Source organism: Eucalyptus grandis, chromosome 3 (genome assembly GCF_016545825.1).
Source record: "Eucalyptus grandis isolate ANBG69807.140 chromosome 3, ASM1654582v1, whole genome shotgun sequence".
Lineage (NCBI taxonomy): Eukaryota > Viridiplantae > Streptophyta > Magnoliopsida > Myrtales > Myrtaceae > Eucalyptus > Eucalyptus grandis.
The window spans coordinates 7,632,062-7,658,805 of record NC_052614.1 but is presented as its reverse complement, the minus strand read 5'-3'; the positions used below and the strand labels follow the sequence as shown (position 1 = coordinate 7,658,805).

Here is a 26,744-nt window from a genome sequence, read left to right as displayed (position 1 = left end):
TGTGAGAAGGCCTCGGGGACTGTGACACTATGTTTTTCTATTAAGAGTCTTCTATCAGTACATAATTCTTCAAAAATCTTCAATTCTGATTTAGGAGATTCTTATGCTCAATGTTCTTGCCGCTCAAATTGGCCAATCTCAAGTTTTAACACACATGCGCAAACACGCATAAAGACACACCTGGGGGCAAAAGCCATATCTGTGAATGAATCCACTTAACCAACGAAGGAATAGCCTCTATTTATATATAGGTTGTATCATCACACGAACTTGAAATTTCGTTCCCTTACCTCACATCCCTAGGACTTTTGGATGAACCAGGCCACATACTTGCAGATAAGAATAAGGGTGATGCAGAATGCGGATGATTGATTCTTGGTAATATCATGTTACTGTAATGAGTAACTCACGATCGCCCACTTCACGCCAAAGACGTTTCTAAAAGAGTGTTGCTTTTCTCAGATTTCCATCATGTCTAAAAGTTTTTTGAATGAGGGAGTGCGTTTCTCAGATTTCTATGGGGAAGGCTATTGTAACATTGTAGCAGCTGAGAAAAATGTCTGGTAGTGGTTGAAGGGAAGAACATCGTCGCAATGAAGCATTTAGAGAGAAGCGACGATCAAAAGGAGAATGGTAGCTTCCTTTAGGGCAATCTACAGCAGGGACTTACAAACAAATTAAAGTTCCATTTGCCAAAACACACATTTGAGAAAGAGATTGCGGGTTTCTTCTCGACTCCCTTAAGAAATATTTGCAAGTAGATTCCAGATATCTATAACCTATCTGCAATGCCAAGTTTGACTAGGTCTATAGTGCGATATCCTAAGAAGCACTGACACTCTCCGGAAGTTTTCGTGTCAGGTCCAATACTCCGACACATTCCGATACGCAGTTAATGAGTGTCGGAAAATCCGACACGTGGTCAACTCTTCCCAACATGCGAGTCCGAAATTCCGACATGCGATTCCAACACGCACGAGGTCAATTTTAAAAATTTTCAATACTTGAAGGGTCAAAATGTAAATATATGAAAAAATAATGAAAATAACAAAAATAAAGGGGAAAAAAGAAAATTCTTACTCTCAAGTTTCTCACTCATAAGTTCTGATCTTCCCGTGAGTGACGATGGAACGCCCCTCTCTTCATCGGCGTTGTTCCATTGCCCTCAAGTACTTAAAGTTATAATATTTTTTGCTTCTTTCCACCTCTCGCAAGCATCGCTTGCGAGTTATCTCTTTTGGTCTATGTTATTGGCTTGTGAGTTATCTCTCACATTTTCCATGGCGAATTTAGTGATTTCCTTTTCTTTTGGTCATACTTCGAGAGTTCTTGTCCTGGATTTTAATTTTTCTCGAACCTTGTTTTGCAGAGGAGCTCCAAGCTAGTCTATATCATGAACTCCGAACTCTGTCTAAGACTATAAGAAATCTCACTAATCTCTGACAAGTATAAGAAAATAGGACATGTTTCTTCAAGTTTACTCTCTCTTTTTTTTTGGTAAGACTCTTCAAGTTTACCCTTTCATGTTTGCAATTTTTGAATTTCTCATTCAATCTCTGTTAAATTAAAACAATGAATGATATTAACAAATGTTGGATTAATATTGTTAGTATAAATTAATTATATGCTCTTTTTTTCTTATTTATTTATTTTTGCATTTATATATGAAATAACATATCGGAACATGTCGGAATTCTCTATATTTTAATAAATGACGTGTTTGCGTGTCGTGTCGTGTCGCGTGTCACGTGTCCGTGTCAATGCTACATAGGCGATATCCATAAATTAATTTACTTGAGGTATTGTCTATTTTGGCTCGTCCCATATTGAAATTCACACACATACACATACACATCCCAAAATCCCTTTTCCTCTATTCAATGCATATTTTGATTCATTCTTGTTCCCTTTGTCATCCTTAAAGCCTACCAAGAACCGCTTATTATTCAAGCCCTTCGACCTGGCGACCACTCCCCATCCTAATTTGACTGGGTTGTTATGGGCCCATCAACTTCCATGTGGTTTGTCTCTGAACCATACACCTATTGGAGAGGGTCTCACCCTGATACCATATTGTAACATCCTTGGATTAACTCCCTTGAAATATTATCCTCTTTAGCCCATGCCATAATGAATCTCATGTTTTTTTCCTTTAACATACGGGCATTCACTTTTCCAAAATGTCACCCATCCTAGTAATGCTCTAGCTTGAACGAGTTTAACTTTGAAGTTTCAAATAAAAACTTGCCATTCGATTTTTACTTATATATCTTAGTACTGCTTTGCTCCTATTCAGTGCACAATTTAGTTTATTTTTCCCCCTTGGGCCTTCGCTATTTTAGAAGCTTGCCAAGAGCCGCTTCTTGTCAGAAGCCTCTCGCCCTAACAACCACTCTCCACCCTCATCGGATCGGATCATTACATATAGAGTCGTGAGTAACATCTGACCAAGCGTTTGAGTACACAATCATCCTAGGCTTCTTCATTTAAATAAGAAAACCGTTCCTGTGGCGGCAGGGGATACATACTTTGTGATTCATTTCCCTGCCTAGTACCATAGAGGACTTTCGTGACTGATCAAATCAATCAGGAGCTTATGGTCCTTCAATCTTTGAAATTTTTAACGGAAGAAAAAGAAGATCAACTCTCTTTGGCGGAATTTTGAAGGTATAGCAAGGCTGATGCCTCCACATTGAGCTTAAACTATTTGCAAGCTCGAAATCACTGGGATTACCGTGTTGAGGAGGCTGACTTCTAATATGATAATGATACCATTGCTCATTTGTTTCTATCTTCCTAACACACCCATATAGTAGAATAATTTCTGTGAAATTTCCTAGGTCATGATTCATTCCAATTGATCGAACATTAGTGCAAAAATTGTTTCTTATAAATCGATGAAATTCATGTCCTTTCAAAGTAATTCACGTTTACAACAATTCGCATGAACAGAGTGTGGCTGTTTTCATCATCAAAGGATGTCATGGCTCCAACGGGACGTCTTACGTCTGCGAACTTGACCTCTATAGGACCAAATGGAGACGGGACTCGGCAGAAAATGGCCGACAGGCGAATCCCCACATACCCGCGGTGGGCTGCAGGAGTCATTACCTTTTTTGACATCCTAAGACATTTGCAGAAACTGAGACAAATAATTGCTGATGAGATAGATCTACCAATCTTGTTTCGGTCTTCGTCAAGTCTACTGTGAAGGTTGACTTGGGTTGTGACGGTTTTTATTCGAAGTCTTCAAATGGAGGAGTGAGTATTTCGAAACTCTATTTTATAGAGATCCAAAGATGGAGCTCGAGCTTAGAGAAGCCACCATGAAAGGAAATTTGCTTTCTTTTCTTGAGTTCCTCAAAAAAGATATGCTGCTTCTCGATAGAATTATGATTGGCAATCAAACCTAGACTTCCTTGCAGATCGTGGCCATGCTCGGCCACTTGGAATTTGTGAAAGAGGTTCCAGTTTGGAAGGCCGAGCTAGCAAAAGCGCAAAATTCTTAGGGTTTGACACCTCTTCATCTCATAGCAGTAAAGGTGTATCTTAACATAGTGGAAAGCTTGTTAAGAGTTAGCTTGGAAATATGTTCCATCTATGATGAATACCAAAAAAAAAAAAAAAAAAAACACCTCTTCATGTTGTGGCCATGAAAGAGCATGTGGATGTGTTGGAACGCTTGGTTTGAGCAAGACCTCCTGATGCAGCCCGTGGTATCACTAAACATGACCAGACAATCCTGCATCTATGTGTGAAGCACAACAAACTTGAAACTTTGAAGGTTTTGATAGATATCATAGGCGATGATAAGTTCATCAACTCGAGGGATGAAGATGGCAACAAAATTTGCATTTGGCTGCTGTAGATAGACAAATTGAGGTACTAAGCCTATGCACTAGTCAAATTCAGTGAGCTTATCACTAAAAAGGCGGTTTAAGGAAACATGAATGTCCTAGAAATATTCAGAAGCTAAGAGTTATTAATTTATAAATCATCATAGTTATGATATATGGAAATAAGTTATTGGTCCGGACAATTAATTACAGCTCTACACTTCACGCTATATTTATTTTAATTTTATCTACATTAGAAGCAACATAAAACCAAAAATAGCAGAAGAGATTAAACAAGGGATGAGATTCCCTATCGAAGGCATCAGATAAATATCACAAACAATAGAGGATTGAAAAACGCTAGTAGCAAAGTTAATTTTAAAAGTATATAACATGGATTTGTGAAGTTCAAACCTGACACCAATTGGTATATTCTATTGCTACTGCTCTGCAGACTATTGACTTCCCGATTAATAAACGAGTAACATCACGAACTCTAGAGGTTTCACAGTACTAGGCCTATTAGCACGAGGCCAAAGCTTGGATGAGTCTCTTATATTATGGATTCTATTCCTCAAAATAGAGAGTCACGACCAATCCAAGTGAATAGTCTATGCAAATAACACGGTCACCGCCTTTTATCCACTTAAAGGAGGAGAACAATGAGGAAAGTAAGAGAAAGTGGGAAGAGAGCATGCATGACACGGTAATGACGGTGGCGATGTTGCTATTTGCCATGACATTCCACGCTAGTATCAACTATCAACCCACCTGGTGGCACTTGGGAAGATGATTTCCTAGGCGATAAAAATCATCAACCACATACCGTGGGCAACTCCATAATAGCATCTAAGGACTCGTCTGTATACAAGTCATTCGTTGTATATAACACGATAAACTTCGTCGCATCGCTTGGCATCATTCTGCTTCATATAAGTGGTCGAAATTCAAAGCAGCATCCAAATTCCAAGCAGCTTTTGATCTCCACATGGATTGCAATGCTGACTTTGGGGTTGTGCTATTCTCCACGGTTCGACTTATACCATCTCCTTAACATTCTTATCACCAGATATTTATATAGGGGAGCGCAGTTCTACGTATTGTGCCAGCATGTATTGCATTAGTGGTTCTTCTTCTTCTCCTGGTCAACGTTTTTAAATTAATCCTGAAGGTGGCACGCAAAGTCCTGAAATCCGTCCAAGAAGCCTTGAAAAGACGGAAGCAGAATAATCTTATAGTTTAATGGCTGTGTATCGTTACAAGTGTTTGTCCCAGGAGAAGTGGACTGAACCATAAGGCCATGAAAGAGAAGATGCTACGTAGTATGTGCTATTCAACGTGCCGATGAGATAAAATATCTACGATAAGTTTGAGAATGCAAGTTTGTGAGTATGTGCCAGTGAAAACAATAAATGTTTTTGAGTGTATTGAATGTATGTGAAAAATGGAGCTCATATGGATAATGGATTAATGTTTTACTCACATGGATAAAGGATTAATGTTTTACTTCTTGACTGTTGTTAATATAGACAAGCGAATCAATAAAATAGTCGGAAGGAAGGAAAATAAATCAAACATTGAATTGACATGGCTCAATCCAAATATTAGAATCCATGTTTATGGGAAGAGTGATATAGAATTACATTATAAAAATAAGCAATACAAAAAAGATTACAGTCTTTTTAGCACCGAAACACTCTTGGTGTTTTTTAGCCTTTAATTACATCTAAAAACTCACTCAATATTTAGCTCCTCATAATTCTTAGTGAAATTTCACTCATGCAAGTTCTAATTACAAAAATTTAACCGTCTAAATTATCATGAAATGTAGTTATAACAAGCAAAATCCGAAGAACTCTGCAAAATTTCCCGGTCTCAGAGTATTCCCTCTCTGTGGCCACCAAGGACTGGCGCGCCTTTTGTTGGACTTTATTAATCGAGACAGACAGACTTGTATCCTTTAATTTTGGTATTTTCTCGATGAGCTCAAGCTCGAGACATATTTTTGATAATAAACAAATATGAGACACATCTATTGAAATTGGTGATGCAATGGAAGCGGATCGTAATTTTGCAATTAAATCAGAAGCAATGGAAATTGACAGAGAAATAAAAAGAGGACCAAGGACGAGAGATTTACTTAATTCGGTCGGACCATCGGAATCTACTTTCACAAGGATTTGCAAGATGTATGAACATACCATTCGTCTATCTGCAGTCAACGGCCGAATAATCTTATTTGAGGTCGACCTATATCACTAAGCCAACCATGCCATCGTTAACCCTAACCTTCGCCGGAGCGTCACCATCAGTCAAGCAACATCATCCATGAAACAACCTTGATACACAGTTTCGAGAAATATATGAATGATGACAATAGAGACGTAGCATTGGATATGCAGGAACTGCGGTTAAAGATCTGTACGCGCGTCAACACCCCTTCGGACATCCCTCCCCGGCTCCCCGGTTATCACCACGGTCAACACCGAAGGGGCGCGTAAAATGCGGGGCAAAAATCCAACAACACAGAGTCAGATTCGGCAAACGCAGAAATACGAAACTCTTGCGCGACAACTCGAAATTCGGTCGACGTCATTTAAGCTAAGTCAATATGCTTTAAGATCTCCTGATAACGGGATGAATATGCAGTGAGCCTTTTTGAAAGCATTTTGTCGGACGAGTGGTGGGCAGGCATTTTCCTCGTGTCTATGTTCGAAGCAAATGAAAGATTGACATCCACATAGAAACCAAACATACCGACATATTTGATTTTTCGTTCAATCAGAAACTTGAGTTTGACACCTCTATCCTTGTTTTCAGGAAACGGAGGCAGAGCAATATGTTCGTACCTTGATAAGGTGAATTTCCAGTCGCAACCGATGATCAAGCAAGCAAGGAATTGAAGGAAATGCTCGAAACTCATCACCGGCAAGGATGGGCGCTGACATTGAAGTTTCGGCCGAGAACAGGTTCTTCGAACTTCACGGCCGAAGAACAGAGGGAAATAGTGTTGCCTCCCACGCGACAACGAAATTTTTTTTTAAAAAAGACCCTCATTTTTCTTTAACGTAAGAAAACTGTTTTTTTTTTTTTTTTTTTTGGTAGAAAGAGAGATCTTTTCTTTTTGTGCCGCCAGGGTTTTTTCCTTAAAAAATAACAATATGATCCTAGAACTTTTAATTTGTTAAATATAATTCGGAAACTATAACCCAATATGTATTATGCATTTGCAACGACAGAGAGGAGCTTGTATTGTTATTAGATTTAAAAGACTTATGAAGCAAAGTGTAAGTTAACTTTCAACTTCAATTTTTTTTTTTTTTACAAATATTACCTCACAACTCATACCTACCCTAAAAAGGACCATCATATTGGTAAATTAAAATCATGATCAACAAAAGCATGGTTTAGAAATGATCACTAACACAAGCGCTCAATGGTTGTTTTCAGTTGAACTAGTCCCCGAACCTGGAGAAACCCGGTTCGGAATGGACATCAAACGAACCGAAGAGGAAATCATCACAATGCTAGAACCACTTTTTTATTAGTTGATATTGTTGCAGAAATTGATCTGACTTGTTCTCCTGCGCAGGGCTTCATCTGCATCTTCTTTGTGACCAAAAGATCAGCAGCTGATCGTGCCGGGCTTAGGATCCACCCAAGAAGAGGCCAATGCAGCTGGGCACCTGCTAACGGTCTCCAGATTAGAAGGGGAAAAATTTTTAATGCCTTCAAATGTTTGCTCTGAAGGGCTAATCCGCTGCTGTGAGAAGAGTGACATAAGAGAAGTCCTCACCGCAGCCATCGGAATGATGGACAGGATCAAAATCCACATAATGGGGTGGCCCAACCAAACGCGCCCTACTACGTCCCCAGCAACGGGCGCGGCGGCTCTCGTCCTTTTAATGTACATTGCTCGCAACATCTGTCGTTAAAAGATTGAATGTCAAAATAAAAAGATTACGTCCCAACGAAATTTTTACATCGGTCATGAGAGGGAGAATCGGGACTTTTGAGTTGTTTGCAATGTTTTCTAAATGGAGGAAGCAAGTGATTCAACCATATAACCTAGGAAGCACCGATACTCTCTAAGAGCATTCGTGTCGTGTCGGACATTTCGACACGTATCCAACACTCTCCGACACTCGATCAACAACTGTTGGAAAATCCGATATCTGATCAATTTTTTTGACACTCGAATCGGAATTCTGACATGTGAGTTTCCGACACATGATTTTGACATGTGAGATCAATTTTATAAATTTTCAATAAATAAATGGTCAATATATATGTGAAAAATAAAAATCAATAATAAAAATAACAAATTAGGAATGAAGAAAAACTTAATATTTTATTATCTTTTCTTTTGACTCTCACTTTCCGTAATACACATTTTACCTAATTTTTTTCCTTTTTCTTTCGACATGTATGACACGCAAGTCTAAGATAATTTTGAATAATATTTTTATTTTTTATTTTTTATTATTTTTTCTTTCCTTTTATTTTTCCTTTTGTCGACCACTGGCCATGGTTGGGTAGGTTGACCTTGCCTAGGTGAATGTCGTCGTCGCCTACCAAAGGCAAGGCCTAGCCAGACAAGTGTGAGCCCCAATCGAAGCGAAGGTGAGGCAACCTTAGCCTAGGCTAGTCTTGCCTGATTTAGTGGGGTTCACTCTTGCCCAAGCCAGATTTGGCGAGGCTACCCTAACCTGAGTGAGGGGAGCCTTCATTGGGGTTCAACCTTGCCAATGGCAAGCAACAAAGACCCTCAAGACCAACCTGACCATGGCTAATGGTTGGCAACTTGTCATTCGGAATGGAAAGAAAAAAAGGAAAAAAATCTAAAAAAAAAATATTAAAATTTTATTAAAAATTATTCACATCAACGTGGATCGTTTCATGTAAATTGGACGGGGTCCACGTTAGCAATATCTAATTAAAATTAGCTTAAATGACTGAATTGGTACTAGATCATAGGGTTTAAGAATAAATTGACACAATTAAAAAGTTTGGGATTCAATTTGTACAAATACCATAGATTTAGGATTTTTCTGACATATTTTGCTAAATCATCACAAGTTTTGATATTTGGAAAGGAAGTCACTCGTCCATATAATTAATTACAACTTTATGCTTCACGTTATTTTCACGCTAATTCATTTCGATTAGAAGGAATGTAAAAATAGAGAAGCAGAAAAAATTCAACAAGGGATGAGATTCCCTTTTGAAGGCATCATATAATAGTCACAAGCATTAGAGGACTTAAAAACACTAGAAGCAAATTTAGTCCTCAAAAGTTTACAACATGCGCTTGTCTAGTTCAAACCCGACATCAATTGGTACATTCTATTGTAACTCCTCTGCAGACTATAATCTTCCTAACTAATAAAGGAGTAGACCTGAACATTGTGAACTCCAACAGTTTCACAGCACTAGGCCTACTAGCACAAGGCCAAATCGTGAAAAGAGCCTAAGAGATTATGGATTTTATTCCTCAAACTTCAGAGAATCATAACTTGTCTAGACAAACCGTCAATGTGAATAACACGGTTACCATAGAGAGAAAGAGGGAAGCGAAGAAAAAGTGGCAAAACGGTATACATAAAGAGCTAATGGTGGTGGCGACATTGGTAGCTACCATAGCTTACGAAGCGGGTACGAACCTACCTGACGAATTTGCAAAGGCAAATAAGAACCTTGATGATTACGAGTTGTTTATAGCATGTAACAGATAAGCTTCATCACATCACTTAGCACCATTATGCTTCTCATAAGTCGTCTTCCCTTAAAGCGGTGTCGGATCACCACGTGGATTGTAATGCTAACTATGTGGGTTGCGATCACCTTCACAGCATTGGGTTATTCGTTTCTCGTATCAATCTCCTCACCGGAGAAGGAAAAAACGTATGCTAATGGTATAGTAGGAATTGCGGTGCAAACATGGGGAGGATTGATGTTTTTCATTTTCCTGTGCCATATAAGCCGCTTAATCATGAAATTGGTACGCAAAGTCCTGAAATTTGTCTACAAAGCCTTCAAGAAACGGAAGAGGGAGGATCCTATGGTTTGGTGGCTATCTACTGGTACAAGTGCGTTTGTCCTAGAAGAATTGCATTGAGTCATGAGGCCATGCAAGAGTAGATGCTATATAGTATGTGCTGTTCAGTGTGCCTATTAGCCAGTTATGTACGATACGTTTGAGAATGCATGTCTCTATGTGCTGGTTTAAACAATAAGTGTCATAGGCGTGTTGATGGATGACGCATGTAAAAAGAATGGAGTTTACATGGATGATGGAATGGAGTATCAACAGTAAGTAATATTAATACACGGAATTCTCTTCTCTTTCTTCTTTCTTTATATGATGTGCTTAGTGTAAGGAGTGAGTTGTGGTTGTGGTCAGATTACAGATGGTTACAAGTAAGAAGAGAACACATGCTAAGGTATTTGTTTTTCCCTTAACTAGATCAGGTATGACATGGGGGCCTTGCGAAGGGAACGCTATCATTGTTTTTCATTGGTAACGGTTCAATTGTGACCACAAATTGGTTTCATGAGTCCCAGGCAACTGGGGGACTTGTGAAGGAATTTACTTATAAAAATATTATAAATCTTTTTACTTCGCATACCATATAAATCTTTTTTTTTTCCCAAAAAAGGATCACGGCGTGGGTAATATCTATGCATCGATATTTCTTACATTTTTTTTTTTTTTCATTTTGTTTGATTTCGTTAATAGAATTTTTCTCCCAATGTTGTAACTGATATGTTTTTTTTTTTTCATTAAAATTATTTAATGTACATGATGCACATAACTTTGAACAACATGTTACTTGTTTTGAACGTGAAATATTGACGGTACATGAAGTGCTTATTCTGAGCCTCCTTAAATTAGAAATGCAATTTAAATAATATCATGACATGGCTAGATAGAAGTAGAACTATACCTAATATGCGTAAGTATGACAATTTATGGGCATTTTTTAAAGAGTAATAAATATAAAAGTATTTATTTATACGTTACTAAGGAAGAATAATTACCTTTTGTGAATTAAAATTAGTTCGTGAAATAGATTTGTGTTTTGATCTTTAACTAACATGAAATTGTTCCAGCAAAACGAAATTAATGTAAAACCGGGGAGTCTACTCTTCTACCCCCTTGTAGAAGAAAAGATTTGAGGGATACATACATAGAAGAAAAAATTACCTTCATATTTTAATTTTCTAAAACCTGATGAGCAAGTCATCCGGTTATCAGCAAATAATTTTGTGGCTATGGTAGGTCCGTTACTGGCAATTAAAGTAACGGACGGTTACCCTCTCATTTCCCATGACAGGGGGACTTTCCAGTTGGGGAAGAAAAAAGTATGCCAGTCGTAATAATGCCAACTAAAAATGGAAAAAATACTAACCATAATGAACTACCAATTACAACTAATTAAGAAAATTAAAATCATCAATGGATAATTACTGGCGACAACATCCCCAACTTATGAAGTGTGAAGAAATGTCATTATTTTTAATAAAACAGTATGAACAATATGTGCAATATTATTGTGAGGAGTTTAGCCAATTTACCACAGCTTTATGTCAATTAGCAAGTGTTATATCACTTGTGATGGTTTGAGTAGGGGTGAGCATGGTCTAGGTTGGGCTGGTCTACCCCCTAATCCTAGGACCAACTCATACAGTGTCGGTCCTCAATTTTTGAGATCGATGATCGATCCTATTGAACTTGGGACCGAGGACCGGACTGACCCAGTGTGTTCGGTCCAGTTTTGGGTCAACCCAAGATCAATCGATAATTTTTTATTTCATTTTTTGTACTCCTTAAAAAAGCGATTAAGGATCGGACTGACCCAATGGGTTCGGTCTGATTCTAAGATCAACCCAGGATCAATCAATAATTTTTTATTTCGTTTTTTGTACTCTTTGAAAGAGCAACCGAGGACCAGACTGACCTGATGGGTTCAATGACGAGTGAGGTCAGCTAAGAAAAGCAAACAGTGAGGGTCGAGTGGGGTGAACCTCGAACAGAGTAAGCATCGAGTGTCAAGCAAGGAGTAACAAGCCAAGCGAACATCAAGCGGCAAGCAGCACGAGTAACCCAAAGAGAGCGAGACGAGTATCAAGTGGCGAGCGGAGAAGTTGTTTCTTTCAATTTTGGCAAATTGAAGAATAAGATGACAAATAAAACAGAAGAGAATAAATACTAAGGGAGGATATTGTAAAGTGTTGTTTATGCCCTTTTGGACATCGTGAGGACTCCTCACAAAAACATTTTCCTCCTTCGTAAATTATGACTATTAACGCTATAAAAGACATTAAAAATCTAAGTTATTAAAGAATAATGTAAAATTACTCAAACTCCTCATTAAATAATTATTTAATATTATTGACGTTATTTATTTTAAGGTTTTATCTATATAAAAATTATAAATAATATATTAGGTATTATATATATATATATATATATATATATATATATAATCAAGGTTGGTCCAAATTGGACCAACCCTAAACTCTCGGACCAAGGATCAACTCGCACAGTGCTAGTCCAGGGTCGGTTCAGGGTTGACCCTGGACCGATACTCACCCCTAGGTTTGAGACAATTTACTATGTTATAAGGAAATCACTAAGTGTAAGTTCTCTCCTTCAAAATAGCACGTCTCTTAAGATAATCATATGCCTTATAGTAAGTAATTAAAAGTAATAATTTACCCTATAAGATGTAATGCACCTCTAAGGTAGTCATTTCCCTTGTAATTAGTTAATAAGGTGAGTGCTAATTCTTGATGATCTTTATTCTTAATAAATTGCTAGCACGGTCTAATTGTAGTAACATCGTTATTGTATTATAACTGCAAAATGATTTTTTTAAGTCATACTTTTGTGTTCATAAAATTAGTTTCTATGTTATCAAATTACCTTTACGTTCATAGGTACTAGCAAATTCCAAAGTGACCTTACGGTTCATAAATTATCTTTGTGTTGGTATCCAGTCGATTTGGCACGTGGCATGCGTTCCCCTTTTTTCTCATAGCAGACTGTAGACCTATGGCTAATTATATGATCCCGTCATTTTTATGACTCAAATTTAATGAGCCCAATTTGGTGCGAGTAACTTCTTTTTTTTTTCCCTAAAATAAGCTAAAGTGGACTGAGAAAAACTATAATCCAACCCATTATTTCAAAACCCACACACCCACAAGACTCAGGCCATCCAAACAAGACGATGAGTCTTCCTCCATTTCCAAGTCCCGTCGCCTCCTCCCTTGGCCCGATCCTTCCGCCTCCTACAACCTGCCAGCCGCCAAGCCTCCGCCTCCTCCGGCGCTGGTCGCGATGGGCATGTCCCCGACTTGCTCAGTCCTTGACCTCAAGTCCCGCCAAGTCCTGGTTGGTGTCATTCAAGATGATGAATTTGACGCAGGTACAAGTGTTATGGGCAACCGATCCGCTCGCCGAAGGAGTTGCAGCCGGTGTTGGAGCAAAAGAGGAGAAGAATGGCTCTAGGTCGAAGAAGATTTTGCCAACCGAGGTGCCTCTGAGCAGACATGGACGAGCTCATACGCTCGCTTGACTATAGTTAATTCTCAAAAGGGCTGAAGCGGCGAATCTACATTTGAGGTGCCTTTCCAAGGCAGAGAAATCGTAGCTCATGCGACGTTCTTCCCTCAAACCACGACGAGACATTTTACGCAACCTTAGACATGATTGGTGAAGATCAAAGACCGAAATAGTCTACGGGTAATTTTGCTGAACAATCATAGATATATCAAACACCATTCCTGTCCTTTTCTTACGAATATGGACATATATGAAAGCGTGAACTTGACCTACATAGGCCAAATGCATACGATGTCCCCGCCAAATGGTCCCCGGATGCATCCCCAATTTCCTAAACATGGCATGTGAACTTCTAAAGCTCTTCTTATAATCTTATTTGAGCATTTGCATTACCTTATTCTGTTATTTATACTGTGTGATCCCACATTTTCAGACCCACATTTTCTCTTTAAAGTGGCGGTTATTCCACATGTAATTTTTGCACGCTTCGTACTTCTTCGTGACAACTGCCCATTTGATAACCGCCTTGATAGGAGACGATATATAAAAGGAACGATCATTCATTTCTAATGGATAATCACAAGGTCTAACGCAAACTCTCTCAATTTTGGAATACACTATCAGTACGCGAGAGAATTGGGTTAGTAGAGTGTGCCCAATATTTCGCTGAATTTTTAGGATTTCTTGACGAACGTGAATACGAACAATGGCTGAAGGTTCGTCTATAATGGATCCTGGTTTCGCATTTGACTAACATATTCTTCAACTAAGATTATTTAACTTAGATGAATTGTGTTAGGAAGATGCTTGAAATGAGCAATAGTGTCATAAATGCATTTACGCTTAGTCTTTTAACCAACATAGTTGCTAATTATTGAGAATGTCGAGTTTGATCGCATACACAAGCTCAATCGATTAATGGAGAGTCCGAAAATTAACTATTTAGGGACATCCGCAACTGTTTACAATGGAAACCCATATTTCCTTTTGTGTTCTTAAAATTAGTTTCAGCGTTATTAAATTACCTTTACGTTCTTAAGTACTAGTAAATGCGAAAGTGATCTTACAGTTCATAAATTATCTTAATGTTGGTAACCAGTCAATTTTGCATGTGGGATGCGGTCCCTTTTTTTCTCATAGCAAACCCTAGACCATTGGCTAATGATATGATCCCGTCATGCTTCCTTTGTTTAGAAGCTTGTATTATACATTTGCCCGCACAGATGGGAGCTTGTATGATTCTTATAATTACGAGACATATGAAGCAAATTATTATTTAACTTTCAACCTCAAATTTTATTAAAGTATGACGGTTGAAATATTTCATATTGCTTGATGGTGAGGTTTATCTATATTTTATATATATGTCCTCTCCCTCCACTATTAATTCAAGCTTTTGAGTTGAATCTTTTATCATGATACTAGAGCTGTATAGTGCCCTAGTTTATTTCTTGTGTACTTTACATTTTCTTCTCTGTCCATCTATTAGTTTAAGTTTTTGAAATGGGCTTTTCAACCATGACAAACAAAATCATTGTTTAGAAATGATCGCTAACATGCATGGTCAATGGTAGTTTTCTTTCTTCTTTTCCATTTGTAGCCATTGTTGGTAGCGATTGTCAATCTCAAATTTCGACTAGCAAGTTTCTTCCAATATTAAAATAAGTAATAATTGAATTGTGGGTATTTTATTATTGATAGAAGAAAAATGTTAGAAAAGTCATAAACCTATTGTATTAATGTCAATTTAGTCATAAACCTATTACATTTATGCTAATTTAGTCATAAACCTTTTGATTTGATACCAATTCAGTCATTCCTGCAAATTTTGGCTAGATATTGCTGATGTGGATGCCGACTGGCTAAAATTGCATCGCTGGCACGGACATGGAATAATATTCTAATTATTTTTCCTAACTTTTTACTTTTTCTTTATTTTTGTCTCTCCTTTCTTCATCCTTTGCTGGTGACCGGCCATCGGCAATGGTCGAGCAAGCTGGCCTTGCTTGGGCATGGCGGGCCGAGCCCCAAAGAAGGATGGAAGAAGAAAGGAGAGAAAAAAAGAAAGGAAGATAAAAAAAAATCAAAATCCAAATTATTCAAAAAATTATTAAAAATTGTCTACATTAGTGTTGGTGGTATCACGTAAGTTGGCCGACGTCCACATCAGCAATATCCGGCCAAAATTTATTAAAAAGATTAAATTGGCGCTAAATCAAAATTTTTAAAGTTAAATTGCAACTAATACAATAAGTTTATGACTTTTTGACACTTTATTCAATTGATAACTTATCGTAAAAGAAAAACGTTAGAACTATCTTAATAAACCTTTAAAATCTAAATTTTGAATACTTCTGACTGGTTTTTTTTTTTTTTTAATAAATCAAAGAAACCTTACCTAGTGAAGGATTTACTAAAATGATGGCAAATTTTGCATTAATTCAAAGTTCGAGCATGCTCTATGATAGGAAGATGTGATTGATCGATATAGATGAATCAAACGAAATACGTGTCATTAAAAAGGTGAATGTCCCGATTTAGTAATCTTTTTATAGCAAATTACACAAGATTTTTGAAGCATCTTAAAATCCATCATGAGCAATCCCTCTAGAACTCTCTCATGGCGATCCCCCCTCCAAACTACTCTATCCGCAGTCCCACACGTTCCCTTTTCTAGCCGAGGAAAAGCGAATTAGGAGTGAGCAAAGGGGAGCGGCTTGACAGAGCTTTATGTGATATAGAATGGCGAATAGCACACCCCAATGCTGAATGTACAGCTCTACCAGCCATCGGGTCGGACCACAGCCCGCTACTAGTATCTTTAAATGTACGAAGGAAGAGGAAAAGGAGAGCTTTCAGATATGAGGCATTTTGGTCTGAAAATGAGGAGTGCGGGCATCTTGTTAGAACAACTTGGGAGGAATTGGGACCTCAAAACTTGTGTATGGTGGAGAAATTGCAGATAGTAGCACAAAAACTTGAAGTTTGGAGTAAACAGAGGCTATATAATGCAAAAACCAGGATTAATGAGCTGAAGCATGATTTACAAAGATTGACAAATGCTCCGGAAACAAATCAAGAAACTGAGACAGCAAAGCAGATAACTCGGGAAATTGAACAACTATGGCGACAAGAGGAGATGTCTGGGGTATGCGCTCAAGGATTTCATGGCTTAAATGGGAGATCGAAACACAAAATTTTTCATGCAACTACTATCCAGAGGAGATCTAGAAACAGAATTACCTTGCTGAAAAATGAAGGAGATGAATGGGTGAAAGAGGAAGAGCCCTTAAAGGAGATAACAGCAGCATTCTTCAAAAACTTGTACACTTCAGTGGGGACACGTAATTTTCAACCTATCATACAGCAAATTCCAGCTTCAGTTGATGAAAATATGAATCAGAGGCTTGTTGAACCAGTTACAATGGAGGAAATCACAGCTACAATGCAACAACTAGGGGCCACTAAGGCTCCTGGACCAGACGGACTGAATGGATTATTCTATCGAACCCATTGGACATCTATAAGCCATGATATATTCAGAGAAGTGCAGAATTTTTTTGAGACAGGTTACCTAAACCCTGATCTAAATAGAACATCAATCTCTCTTATCCCCAAAATCCCCAATCCTGAAAAGATCGAACAGTTTCGGCCAATTAGCCTATGTAATTTCGCTTATAAAATAATATCTAAGGTGATGACAAATAGGCTTAAACCTATGCTACCATGCATTATTACAGAGGAACAGAGTGCTTTTGTGGGGGGAAGGCAGATTCAAGACAATATCCTGATGGTGCAAGAAGTACTCCAAAAGCTGCGAACCCGAGAGAGAAAACGTAAATTCCAAGCGGTGTTAAAGCTGGACATGCAAAAGGCCTATGACCGTATTGAATGGGATTTTCTCCGGGAATGCTTGTTAAAAATGGGTTTTTGTGAGAAGTGGGTGCAATGGGTGCAGCAGTGTGTGTCAACAGTCTCCTTTAGCATAAATTTTAATGGTGAACCTCAGCCTTTCTTCAAGCCTACAAGAGGACTAAGACAAGGTGATCCTTTATCCCCGTATCTCTTTATTCTAGTGGCAAATGTCCTCTCACAATTGATGAAACAAGCTGTTGAAGATGGTACAATTCAGGGGATAAAGCTTAACAGTGCATGTCCTACTCTATCCCATTTGCTCTTTGCGGATGACTCCATATTTTTCCTCAATGGCACTATTTTAGAATGTCAAAATTTAGCAGAAATACTACATCGTTACTGTTTTGCGTCAGGACAGGCCATCAATCTAAATAAATCAGGTATATGCTTCAGTAAGAGCTGCCCGAGGAGACTAAGAATTAACATGGCAGAAGAGTTGAGGGTCCCAGAAATAGAAAAAACAGGGAAGTACCTTGGTATTCCCTCGGATTGGGGAGGATCTAAAAAAGATGTTTTCGCTTGGATTTTGGCTCGAGTGAACAAGAAATTAGAAAGCTGGAAGGAGAATTTGCTAACTAAAGCAGGCAAAGAAATACTAATCAAATCGGTGGTGCAGGCTATTCCTCAATACGCAATGTCTATATTCAAGATCCCGGTGTCTATATGTAAAGCAATAGAGAGGAAGATAGCTAATTTTTGGTGGAAAAATGGGAAAAATTCTGCTGGGATTCATTGGAAGAAATGGGAGTCTCTGAAGCTTAGGAAAGATGAAGGAGGGCTTGGTTTTAAGGACTTACTATCTTTTAATGTGGCAATGCTAGGAAAGCAAGCATGGAGGATTTCGCAGCGACCTAACTCTTTATTGAGTAGATTAATGAAGGGTCTATATTACCCAAAGTGTGATTTCTGGAATGCTGGAATAGGAACAAGACCCTCGTGGGGATGGCGAAGCATCATTGCGGGAAGGGATTCTATATCTCCAAATGTTACGTGGTCTGTTGGTAATGGTCAGAAAATTATGGTGAGGGAAGATAAATGGCTAAGAAGCGGGATAATAGGAGGTCCGGCGGCGAGAGACGAGCCAGAGAAAGTGTGTGAACTCATAGAACAGAGAAGTCGCACGTGGAATGAAACAAAGATCCGAATGATGTTTGATGAACCAAGGGTGACGGAGGTTCTAGCTACACCCATTGGCCTACCCTCAACAGCAGATACATTAGTATGGATGCAAACAAAATCTGGAGCATACTCAGTAAAGAGCGGCTACTTGACTACAAGAGATAACGCCACAACCCCACACCCCAACAAAGCCTCATCCTCTCACCAAATACAACCGGGCCTATGGAAACATATTTGGAGCTCAAACATTCTACCTAAAGTAAGGCTATTCCTCTGGAACGCATGCCAAAACGCATTACCCACAGTGGAAAATTTATACCGGAGAAGAATCTTACCTGACCCACTTTGCCCCATATGCCAAAAAGAAGCCGAGACCATTGAACATACACTGCTGTTATGTCCATGGACAGCAATAATCTGGCAAGACAACTCGCTGCAAATCAAAATCAGCAGGTTAGGTTTAACAAGGTTGGATGAATGGTTGCATATACAGAAAGAGAATGCTCAAAGCGCAACAAAGTTCAACAAAATCGCAACAACCTTGTGGTGTATATGGCAAGACCGTAACCACTATATCTTCGAAGGAAAGGCCCTGCAACCGAAACAGAATCTATATAGATCAGCGGCTCTCCAAGAGAACTTCGAAATCTGGAACAAGAGAACAGCCAAGGAGAAACTGCGAGAAGATCACACGCACCGGTGGAAACCCCCGCCCCCCGACTCATTCCGAGCAAACATTGACGCCTCCTTTGTACAACAAGAAGCCGCGCCAGCAAACATGGCCGAGAACAGAGGAGGACCGGAAAACAGGGCAGCAATAGCCTGCATATGCAGAGACTCACGGGGACGCCTAATCGATGGCTTCTCCAAAACGGTGAAGGCGATCTCCGCGGAACAAGCATAAGCGATCTCCCTCTTGGAAACCCTAAATTTTCTCTCCAGCCGCACAAACAGAAGATGGGAAGTACACTCAGATTGTCTTACGCTCGTGCGGGGAGTTCTGACTGAAGAGGAAGTGAACTGGAAGCTGCTGCCCACTGTGGACCGGATCAAAGACAAGCTAAAAGAGTTTCAGGGCTTTTCCTTGGCCCATTGCAGCAGAGAGGCAAACAAGCCCGCGGACTGGATTGCAAAAGCTCAACGCGAGAACTCCCTCCCTAGTAATTGGGTAATCCATCCCCCTATAGCCTTATTTGATTTAATTTGCGCTGATACCTTTAATGTAAATGCTCCGAACTTTCCGAGTTAAATGAAGAATCATCGTATTTTCGACCAAAAAAAAAAAAGGGAACCGCCCGAGCTGAACCGAACCTACCGGTTAGTCGATTCCCAAAGATGCTAATCCAATTCCCGATTCCTTTAATGTGGAATCGATAATTTTCATTGTCGATTCCCGATTCCAATGGCAGAACCGATCATCCGTACCGGACCCAACATTTCATTTTTTTGTATTTTTCCTCCTAAAAACATAATTTAATTATGAATATTTGAGACAATTAAAGTGCCATTTTAGGGCCATTCTCAATGCTGTTGTTTTTACAACAAAGCAAAGGACATTGGCCTAGAGACTAACAAATGATTCACTCGTGTTGACACCTAAATTTTACCATTTTATTTAGGACTTAATCACGTAGAAAATTATGAATTAAGTTTTAAATCCTAGCAAAAATAATTTCCATTAAATTGCATTGCATATAAATATTAGGAGCATTTGCATTAATAGTAACAGAGCCTTCTTGTTAAAAGAAAATAGAAAGTTAATTAAGAGAACAATTATTGTTATTATTAAAAAAAGACCCAAAAAAAAAACTAATAAGCGAGGTCATGCCGAGGCTAGGCTGGGCCGGCCTTATTTCCTTTTCTCTTTATCCGTTTCCATTGGCTTGAGCCTGGCCCACGCTCCTTCATTTTCCCTCTCCTTCATCGGCCCAATCTTATTTTCCCTTTTCCTCTCTCTCCCCCTCACGCTCCCTGTAGAAAAAAAGGAAAAGCAAACTACGAGCCAGAGGTGACAGAGGATCGCGAGGGAGCAAGGGAGGCAGCCGATCGCATGGCATGATCCTAGGGTTGGAGCTAGGCCGGCAAGGCAGCTGGCGGAGGTAGGAGCCATGCGCGCTTGCTAGCCGAGCTTAAAAGGGAGAGAGGGAGAGTGAGTTCGGGGGACGTCTTGGGTGAGAGTCCACGAGGGAGAGCGAGAATGACCAAGAGAGGGCAAGTGAGATGGAAAGTGGGAGCTGAGCCGAGGGGTGGAAGACGTGAGCTTAGTGTAGCCGGAGAGGTCTGCTCCCAACGAATGCCGATGCTCGCAGTTCCTTTTTCCGGCTCCCATACTCTCGATAAGCACCTGTTCTTTTTGTTTCAAATTGGTTCACCCGATGATCCCAGCTCTGAGATGTGCGAGGCGATCGGACTGAGTCTAACATATCTCCAGTTCGCCATCTGTTCGCTGTTGTCGAGCGGCATAGGGTCATCTCCGGTGACAACGCCCTCGATTTGTCTCGACTTGACCGAGGCCAAGGCTTGTCGTTCACCATTCATGCTTGTGTTAATGTGAAGGGATCGTTTTGGAGTCTACCTTAAGCATTGTGTGTTTGCTATATGATGATTTTGGCTTGGGTTTTTGTCTCATGTATCTGGATGCGCCCCTCGTTTAACGCCCACTAGGGAGCATAATGCCCAAACCAAATCCGCTTTGGCCTCATTCGATTTTCGGCTTCTGTTTTGTTATGAACTGTGTTTTAGTCATTGAACGTAAATCCGATGAAATTCTGATTGTGGTTTCATTGTTAGAGGCGTATTTCCTTTTGGGACATTTTGTGCTTATCGGCCAGCGTAGTGACGGTTTTCGAACGTGCGATTTTTGGCAAGCGAGGTTCTCCTCTGGTGCTTTCTTTGTAAGCCTTAACGTTGAGATCAAATAAATAAAAAAAGGAAAAAGACAGAGAAGAGAGCTTGAGAGTTTGATATGCGGGAACTGATGCTGTGAAGAAGTCGGGGTGCTGGGAATGTGAACTTCGCGTGAAAGACCAAGAACAAAAGAAAGAGGAAAATTAATTCTTTGGGTGGGCGTCGGGCTGGAGCTCGCGGCCGACCAGTTTGCGAGAGCTTCGGTCTCACCGGTCTTTCATTTGTGCTCTTATGTGTTCGGTTATGCTTCTTGGGAATATAGGTCTGTGCTCGGGTTTGTTTGTTTGCCGAGATTGTTGCTATTAAATGTATGGGTTCAGTGAGATTTTTCTTTTTAAGGATTTTTTTTTATTGCCGGAGTTTGGGGCCATTGGTGGTCGGTGCCGGCCAAAAAGGACGACCGGTAGCTGGCGGGGGTGGGGCTGTGGAAGGGTCGTCGTTCGTTCCGAGCTGTGTCAGTGGGTGAGTTTTTGTGAGGCCGATTTTGGGAAGAACGAGCTTCAAGCGTGCAGAGGGCACGCACGAAGAAGACCACCTGCAAGGGTTGGAGAAAAAGAAATAAAAAAACGGGTAATAAAAAAAATGGACAAATGACAAAAGATAGAGAGCGTCGACCGGGAGTTGGTGGTCGAGGCCAGGCCGGCAGCAACAACTAGCACGGCAGGAGGCATGTGTGTGGGAGCTTAGAGGCAAGAGAGGAGCAAGCTGTTGATGGGGGACTTTTTTTGGTTGGAGCCAGAGAGAGAGAGATCGGAGAGCTGGGGAGAGCGGAGGGCGAGCCAAAGGGATAGAGTGAGATTGAGAGAGCGTCGCCGTCGCCTGAGGTCCGCTCGCCGCTTGCCGTCCAAACCAGGTAGGTCCTCCGGAACCATGGGTGCCCTGTTTTGAGAGGTGTCTGGCCGGAGCTCGCGGCGACTAGTTCGCGCGAGTTTTAGTCCCGTCGATCCTCTGTTGATGCTGTTGTATGTTATGGGTATGCTTTTCTAGGAACCCAGACCTGTGTTTTGTTGGAGAAAACTTCCGCATTTATTTTGAAGCTGACAAAACATTTCTATCAGTCTAGTCTGAAGACTTGCAGACTTTTTTGTCAAAGTCTAAAGATCATTGGACCACCAGACTCAAGATTCAAAGTCTACCCTCATTGACAATTTCTAGACCATCGAAGAAGATTTAACCAGAGTTGAGTATTTCTTTAAGGATTTGATTATATCGACTGAAGAAGATCTCTCGGCTGGATATAGCATCTCAGATTCTATTATTCGTTTTGACTTTAATTCGAGCAATTTAGATCTGTTGATTGGCGAAGTATACTTTGAAGGTTTTACTTATGAAAACCTAGATCCTGATTGTATGGGCGAGCAGGATTAGTGGGCTATCGTCATATTCCTTTAATAACTCGAGATCTCTCTAATTGATTCTGTCCAACGGATAGATTGGAAGAGCTCCTTTGGAAAGTGCCAACGGTTATGAAGGCATGGAGGAGTATATAAGGAAGATGTTCTAGTTATTCGAGTGTGTGCGCGATAGACAAATTCCAAAGTCTGAAACTCCTTGTTCTTTGTCAATTCAATTGTTGAGCGTAAAACTTGTACTTAAAAGAGAGTTCATACATATGTGAGACCTTGAGGAAGTGTAGCACAGTCTCCACACTTTGTGGAATCAAGGAAGTGATCCTGTAACGACTCTTTTTTTTTGGTAAAGGTAATGATGTATATAGCTTTGAACCAACATTTACATAAGAGCCGGTGCCACAAAACTTTCACTCAAAAAGACAAAGGTCTTCAAGAGTGGAAGGGTGCTGGCAGCAAAAGAACTCCGCAAAAGCGGCCAAAGCGAGAAACGCCTAATAAACGGCTAAAAGCTAACAAGGAAAGCGCAGGCCACGCAGGGCGAAGGAGACCAACCTCACAAAACAACCAGCAATAAAACAAGAAAAACTAAAAGAAAGACACCAAGGAGCGGTGCCGCCAAAGCTAAACCACCGTATCCCATCCAAGGTGTACCACTAACCGTGCCAAAGGTGGAAACCGAACGTTTACTACAAGGAGGCTATGGAACCGCTAGGGAGGAAGAGAAAATGGATGGATCCAACCCCCAATTCCGCTGGAGTCTTCTATTTCTTGGGTTATCTTCTACATTCCAGAAGGTTAAGGCTTTATCCTTCACCACTTTAATAAGATGTTTCTTGACCGTCGCTACAGCGACAGGATGACCTCTGAAGAGAATGTCGTTCTTGTACTTCCAGATAATGTGGCATATAGCTCCAAAAGAAAAACGTTCAATAGAGTGATAAAAGTCCTTACCAGAGAGAAATTTCTTCGCCCACTGAAGGTTTTCCGACCACGTCTTGTTCCGCCACGGGAGATTGCATTTAGCCGCCCAAAAGAAAGCCATGCTTGAAGTGATGCAGCATCCAAAGAAAAGGTGGTCTATGGAATTTGGCGTTAGCTTACAAAAGGCACATACCTCCCTTCCAATTCTACCATATGACATGAGAAGGACTTGGGTAGGGAGCCGGTTCTTGATGATAAGTCAGAGATTAAATTGATATCTCGGTGTGATTTCCTTGTCCCAAATAAATGATGCCCAATTAACGCTATCCTTCCTCCTTCTGATGATATGCCAAGTTGAGGATACCGAGAAGAGGCCAGAAGGATTGTCGGTCCAGAAAAAGCGATCCGGAACTCTAGAGAGAATCGGAAGGGGGTGGTTCCAAGATTCAATCACCGTCTTGAACGCCATACCCGTCAATGAAAAAGGTCAGCCACCGTGGCACACCTAGATAGACCGAGAATCCGAAATAATCGAGTCGAGCATATAAGGTTTAAAGGGCCTCTTTGATGCCAATTGTCAAACCAAAGGGAAATAGACCGGCCATCTCCAATCCTCCATCGGAAAGACAGTCGGAACTCGGATCTAAGGTAGAGAATTTTCTTCCAAGCCTAAGAGCAACATGCGGGCATCCCAACAACCCAAAAACTCTCCCTTTTGAGGAAGGTTGAGTGGATCCACTTGCACCATAAGGATTCCTTATCGTAAAACAAGATCCAAATGTGCTTAAGCATCGCAGCCTTGTTGCAATCCCGAAGTCTTCGAATCCCAAGGCCTCCTTCCTTCTTGGGCAAGCACACATCATCCCAGGATACTTTGGCACCCCCTTTTCCAAGGCTAGGGCCTTTCCAAAGGAACTGTTTGAGTATTTGTTCAATGCGCTCTAGGACTGCGACAGGAATAGTAAAAACACTTGCCCAATAACCTTGGATCGCATGGAGGGCTGACCTTATAAGCTAAACTCTGCCAGCAAAGGAGAGGAAACGCTGCGTCCAAGATTGGACTCTGGCTGTGATGCGATCAACTAGAGATACGCAGTCCGCCTTGCCAAGCCTCGAGGATATGATAGGAACTCCCAGATAGCGCACCGGCAATTTCCCTTCGACAAAACCAAGGGCATTCTTAATCTGATTCCGCAACTCCTCCGAGCCACCTGCCAGGAATATCTCGCTTTTGTTGTTGTTTGGCTTCAATCCGCTCCATGTGGAGAATGTATCCAAACCGTCTTTTAGAATAGAGACTGACACCAAATCCGCTCAGCAGAAGAGAAATACATCATCTGCAAAGAAAAGATGAGATAATCTTGTGGTCTTGCACCTCTAAAAGAATTGAAATCCAAGTTGTGCCGCACACGCACTAAGGATCTCTGAGAAAACTTCCATAACCAAGGTAAAGAGATAAGGGGACATGGGATCTCCTTGGCGAAGGCCCCGTCCACTTGGGAAAAACCCATGTAGTTCTCCATTCAATGAGATAGAGAACCTAGGAGTGTGCACACATACCATGATAAGTCAGATGAGATGGTCTGGGAAGCGAAAGGCAATCATCACCAATTCCAGAAAATCCTAGTCTACCGTATCATAGGCCTTTTGAAAATCAACTTTGACGGCATATTTAAGAGTGTACGGCTCTAGATGGAAGCCAGCGAATAGCTCCTGAGCCAGAAGAATATTATCTCTGATGCGGTGACCCTTGACAAAGGCATTTTGAGAAGGGCTAATAGTGTCATGAAGCACTGCAGCGACCCGATTGGCTAAGACCTTAGTAATGCATTTATAAATAGTGTTGCAGCAAGCAATAGGCCTATAGTCATTAACCGACGTCGTGTTAGGCACCTTAGGAAGAAGCACAAGAATGGTTGTATTGATTTCCCTTAAAAGCCTCCCTGTGATGAAGAAATCTTTCACTGCCTCAATAACCGAAGGCCCTACCAGCTCCCAGTTGCTCTTGAAAAATTCTACACCGAACCCATCCGGCCCAGGAGCCTTTCCCCGAGCTAGGGAGAACAAGGTATCTTGGATTTCTCTATCCGAGACGGGCCGTGAAAGAAGATCAATCGATCCTCGGTGAGAGGACGTCGAATAGCTTGCTGCAAGTCAATCAAAGTCGGTCTGGCCGGGAGAGTGCGCGAGCAAAAACTCCCCGGAAGTGAGATACGAATGTATCCCGAACGTGCCTCGGATCGGTGACCAAGTTACCAATTCCTGTCAAGAACGATAAAATCCTGTTCTTCAATTGTCTTGAAGTAATAGAATGGTGAAAGTACTTGGTATTCCTATCACCATTCTCTAGCCATCTGATTCTGGATTTCTGTCTATAGAAGGACTCCTCTTGGCTCCTCAACTCCACAAAGCTCTTCCAATGATTCTTCTCTACATTCGCCAAAAGTTCATTGGTTGGATCCTGCTGCAGGTCAAGCTGAGCTAGCCTAAGAGCAATCTTGGATCCAGCCACCCTCTGGGAAATGTCAGAGAAAGAATCTCTATTCAATTGTTTGAGTCTACTCTTGAGCCTTTAATTTACTGACTAGCCTGTACATAGGGACACCTTTTACCGAGGCTTCCCATACCTGAGCTACAATATCATAAAAGGACTGATGCTCCATCCAAAAGTCTAAGAACTTGAATGGTTTCTTGCGAATAACCGGTTGAGTGATCTTTACCACCATAGGGGAATGGTCTGAAATACCAGGAGGTAGGAACGACGCTTCAGAGTAGGAGAAATGCAGGCTCCATAAGGCATTCACTAACACCCGGTCAATTTTCCTGGCCTTGCGATTTACCCCGGATGATGTGGACCAAGTAAACCGAAGTCCAACATATCTCAAGTCCTCCAGTTCCACTTGAAGCAAGCAATGATTGAATTCATCAAAGGCAGGTGGCCAGGCGGATGACCCTCAAATTCTATCAGACGGATCTCTGATGGCCTTGAAATCCCCAGCCACCATCCAAGGCATATCTTGGACGCAAGAACTCATCCTTATCAGCTCTGCCCATAAAGGCCTCTTAGCAGCAAATGAGTGTCCAGCATATATTACCGAAGTACAACAACAAAGTCCCGACATA

The 26,744-nt window shown here is 40.6% G+C and overlaps 1 protein-coding gene and 1 long non-coding RNA gene across 2 annotated transcripts; both read right to left on the bottom strand.

Annotated features, from left to right (window-relative positions):
• Positions 1–7,257: 7,257 nt before the first annotated feature.
• On the bottom strand, positions 7,258–7,788 carry LOC120291354. The gene is made up of 2 exons (XR_005549354.1): positions 7,633–7,788; positions 7,258–7,522 (listed from the first exon to the last, which is right to left on the bottom strand). It is a non-coding gene; the product is annotated as an uncharacterized LOC120291354 (long non-coding RNA).
• An 8,860-nt stretch (positions 7,789–16,648) lies between these two features.
• On the bottom strand, positions 16,649–19,440 carry LOC120291202. Its single transcript, XM_039308261.1, has 4 exons — positions 19,139–19,440; positions 18,982–19,033; positions 18,777–18,874; positions 16,649–16,763 (listed from the first exon to the last, which is right to left on the bottom strand). The coding sequence occupies exons 1-4, from the start codon at positions 19,341–19,343 to the stop codon at positions 16,759–16,761; spliced, it is 360 nt and encodes a 119-aa protein (XP_039164195.1). The 5' UTR covers positions 19,344–19,440; the 3' UTR covers positions 16,649–16,758.
• Positions 19,441–26,744: the final 7,304 nt, after the last annotated feature.

What these genes read in the sequence shown, in the direction of transcription:
- LOC120291202 (XM_039308261.1), bottom strand. Translation starts at nt 19,343, where the DNA reads ATGCTTGTTCCGCGGAGATCGCCTTCACCGTTTTGGAGAAGCCATCGA. An exon ending in GGGGGCGGGGGTTTCCACCG is followed by an intron (nt 19,034 to 19,138) that starts GTGCGTGTGATC and finishes TTTCGGTTGCAG; the next exon opens with GGCCTTTCCTTCGAAGATAT. An exon ending in CTTGCCATATACACCACAAG is followed by an intron (nt 18,875 to 18,981) that starts GTTGTTGCGATT and finishes TTTGATTTGCAG; the next exon opens with CGAGTTGTCTTGCCAGATTA.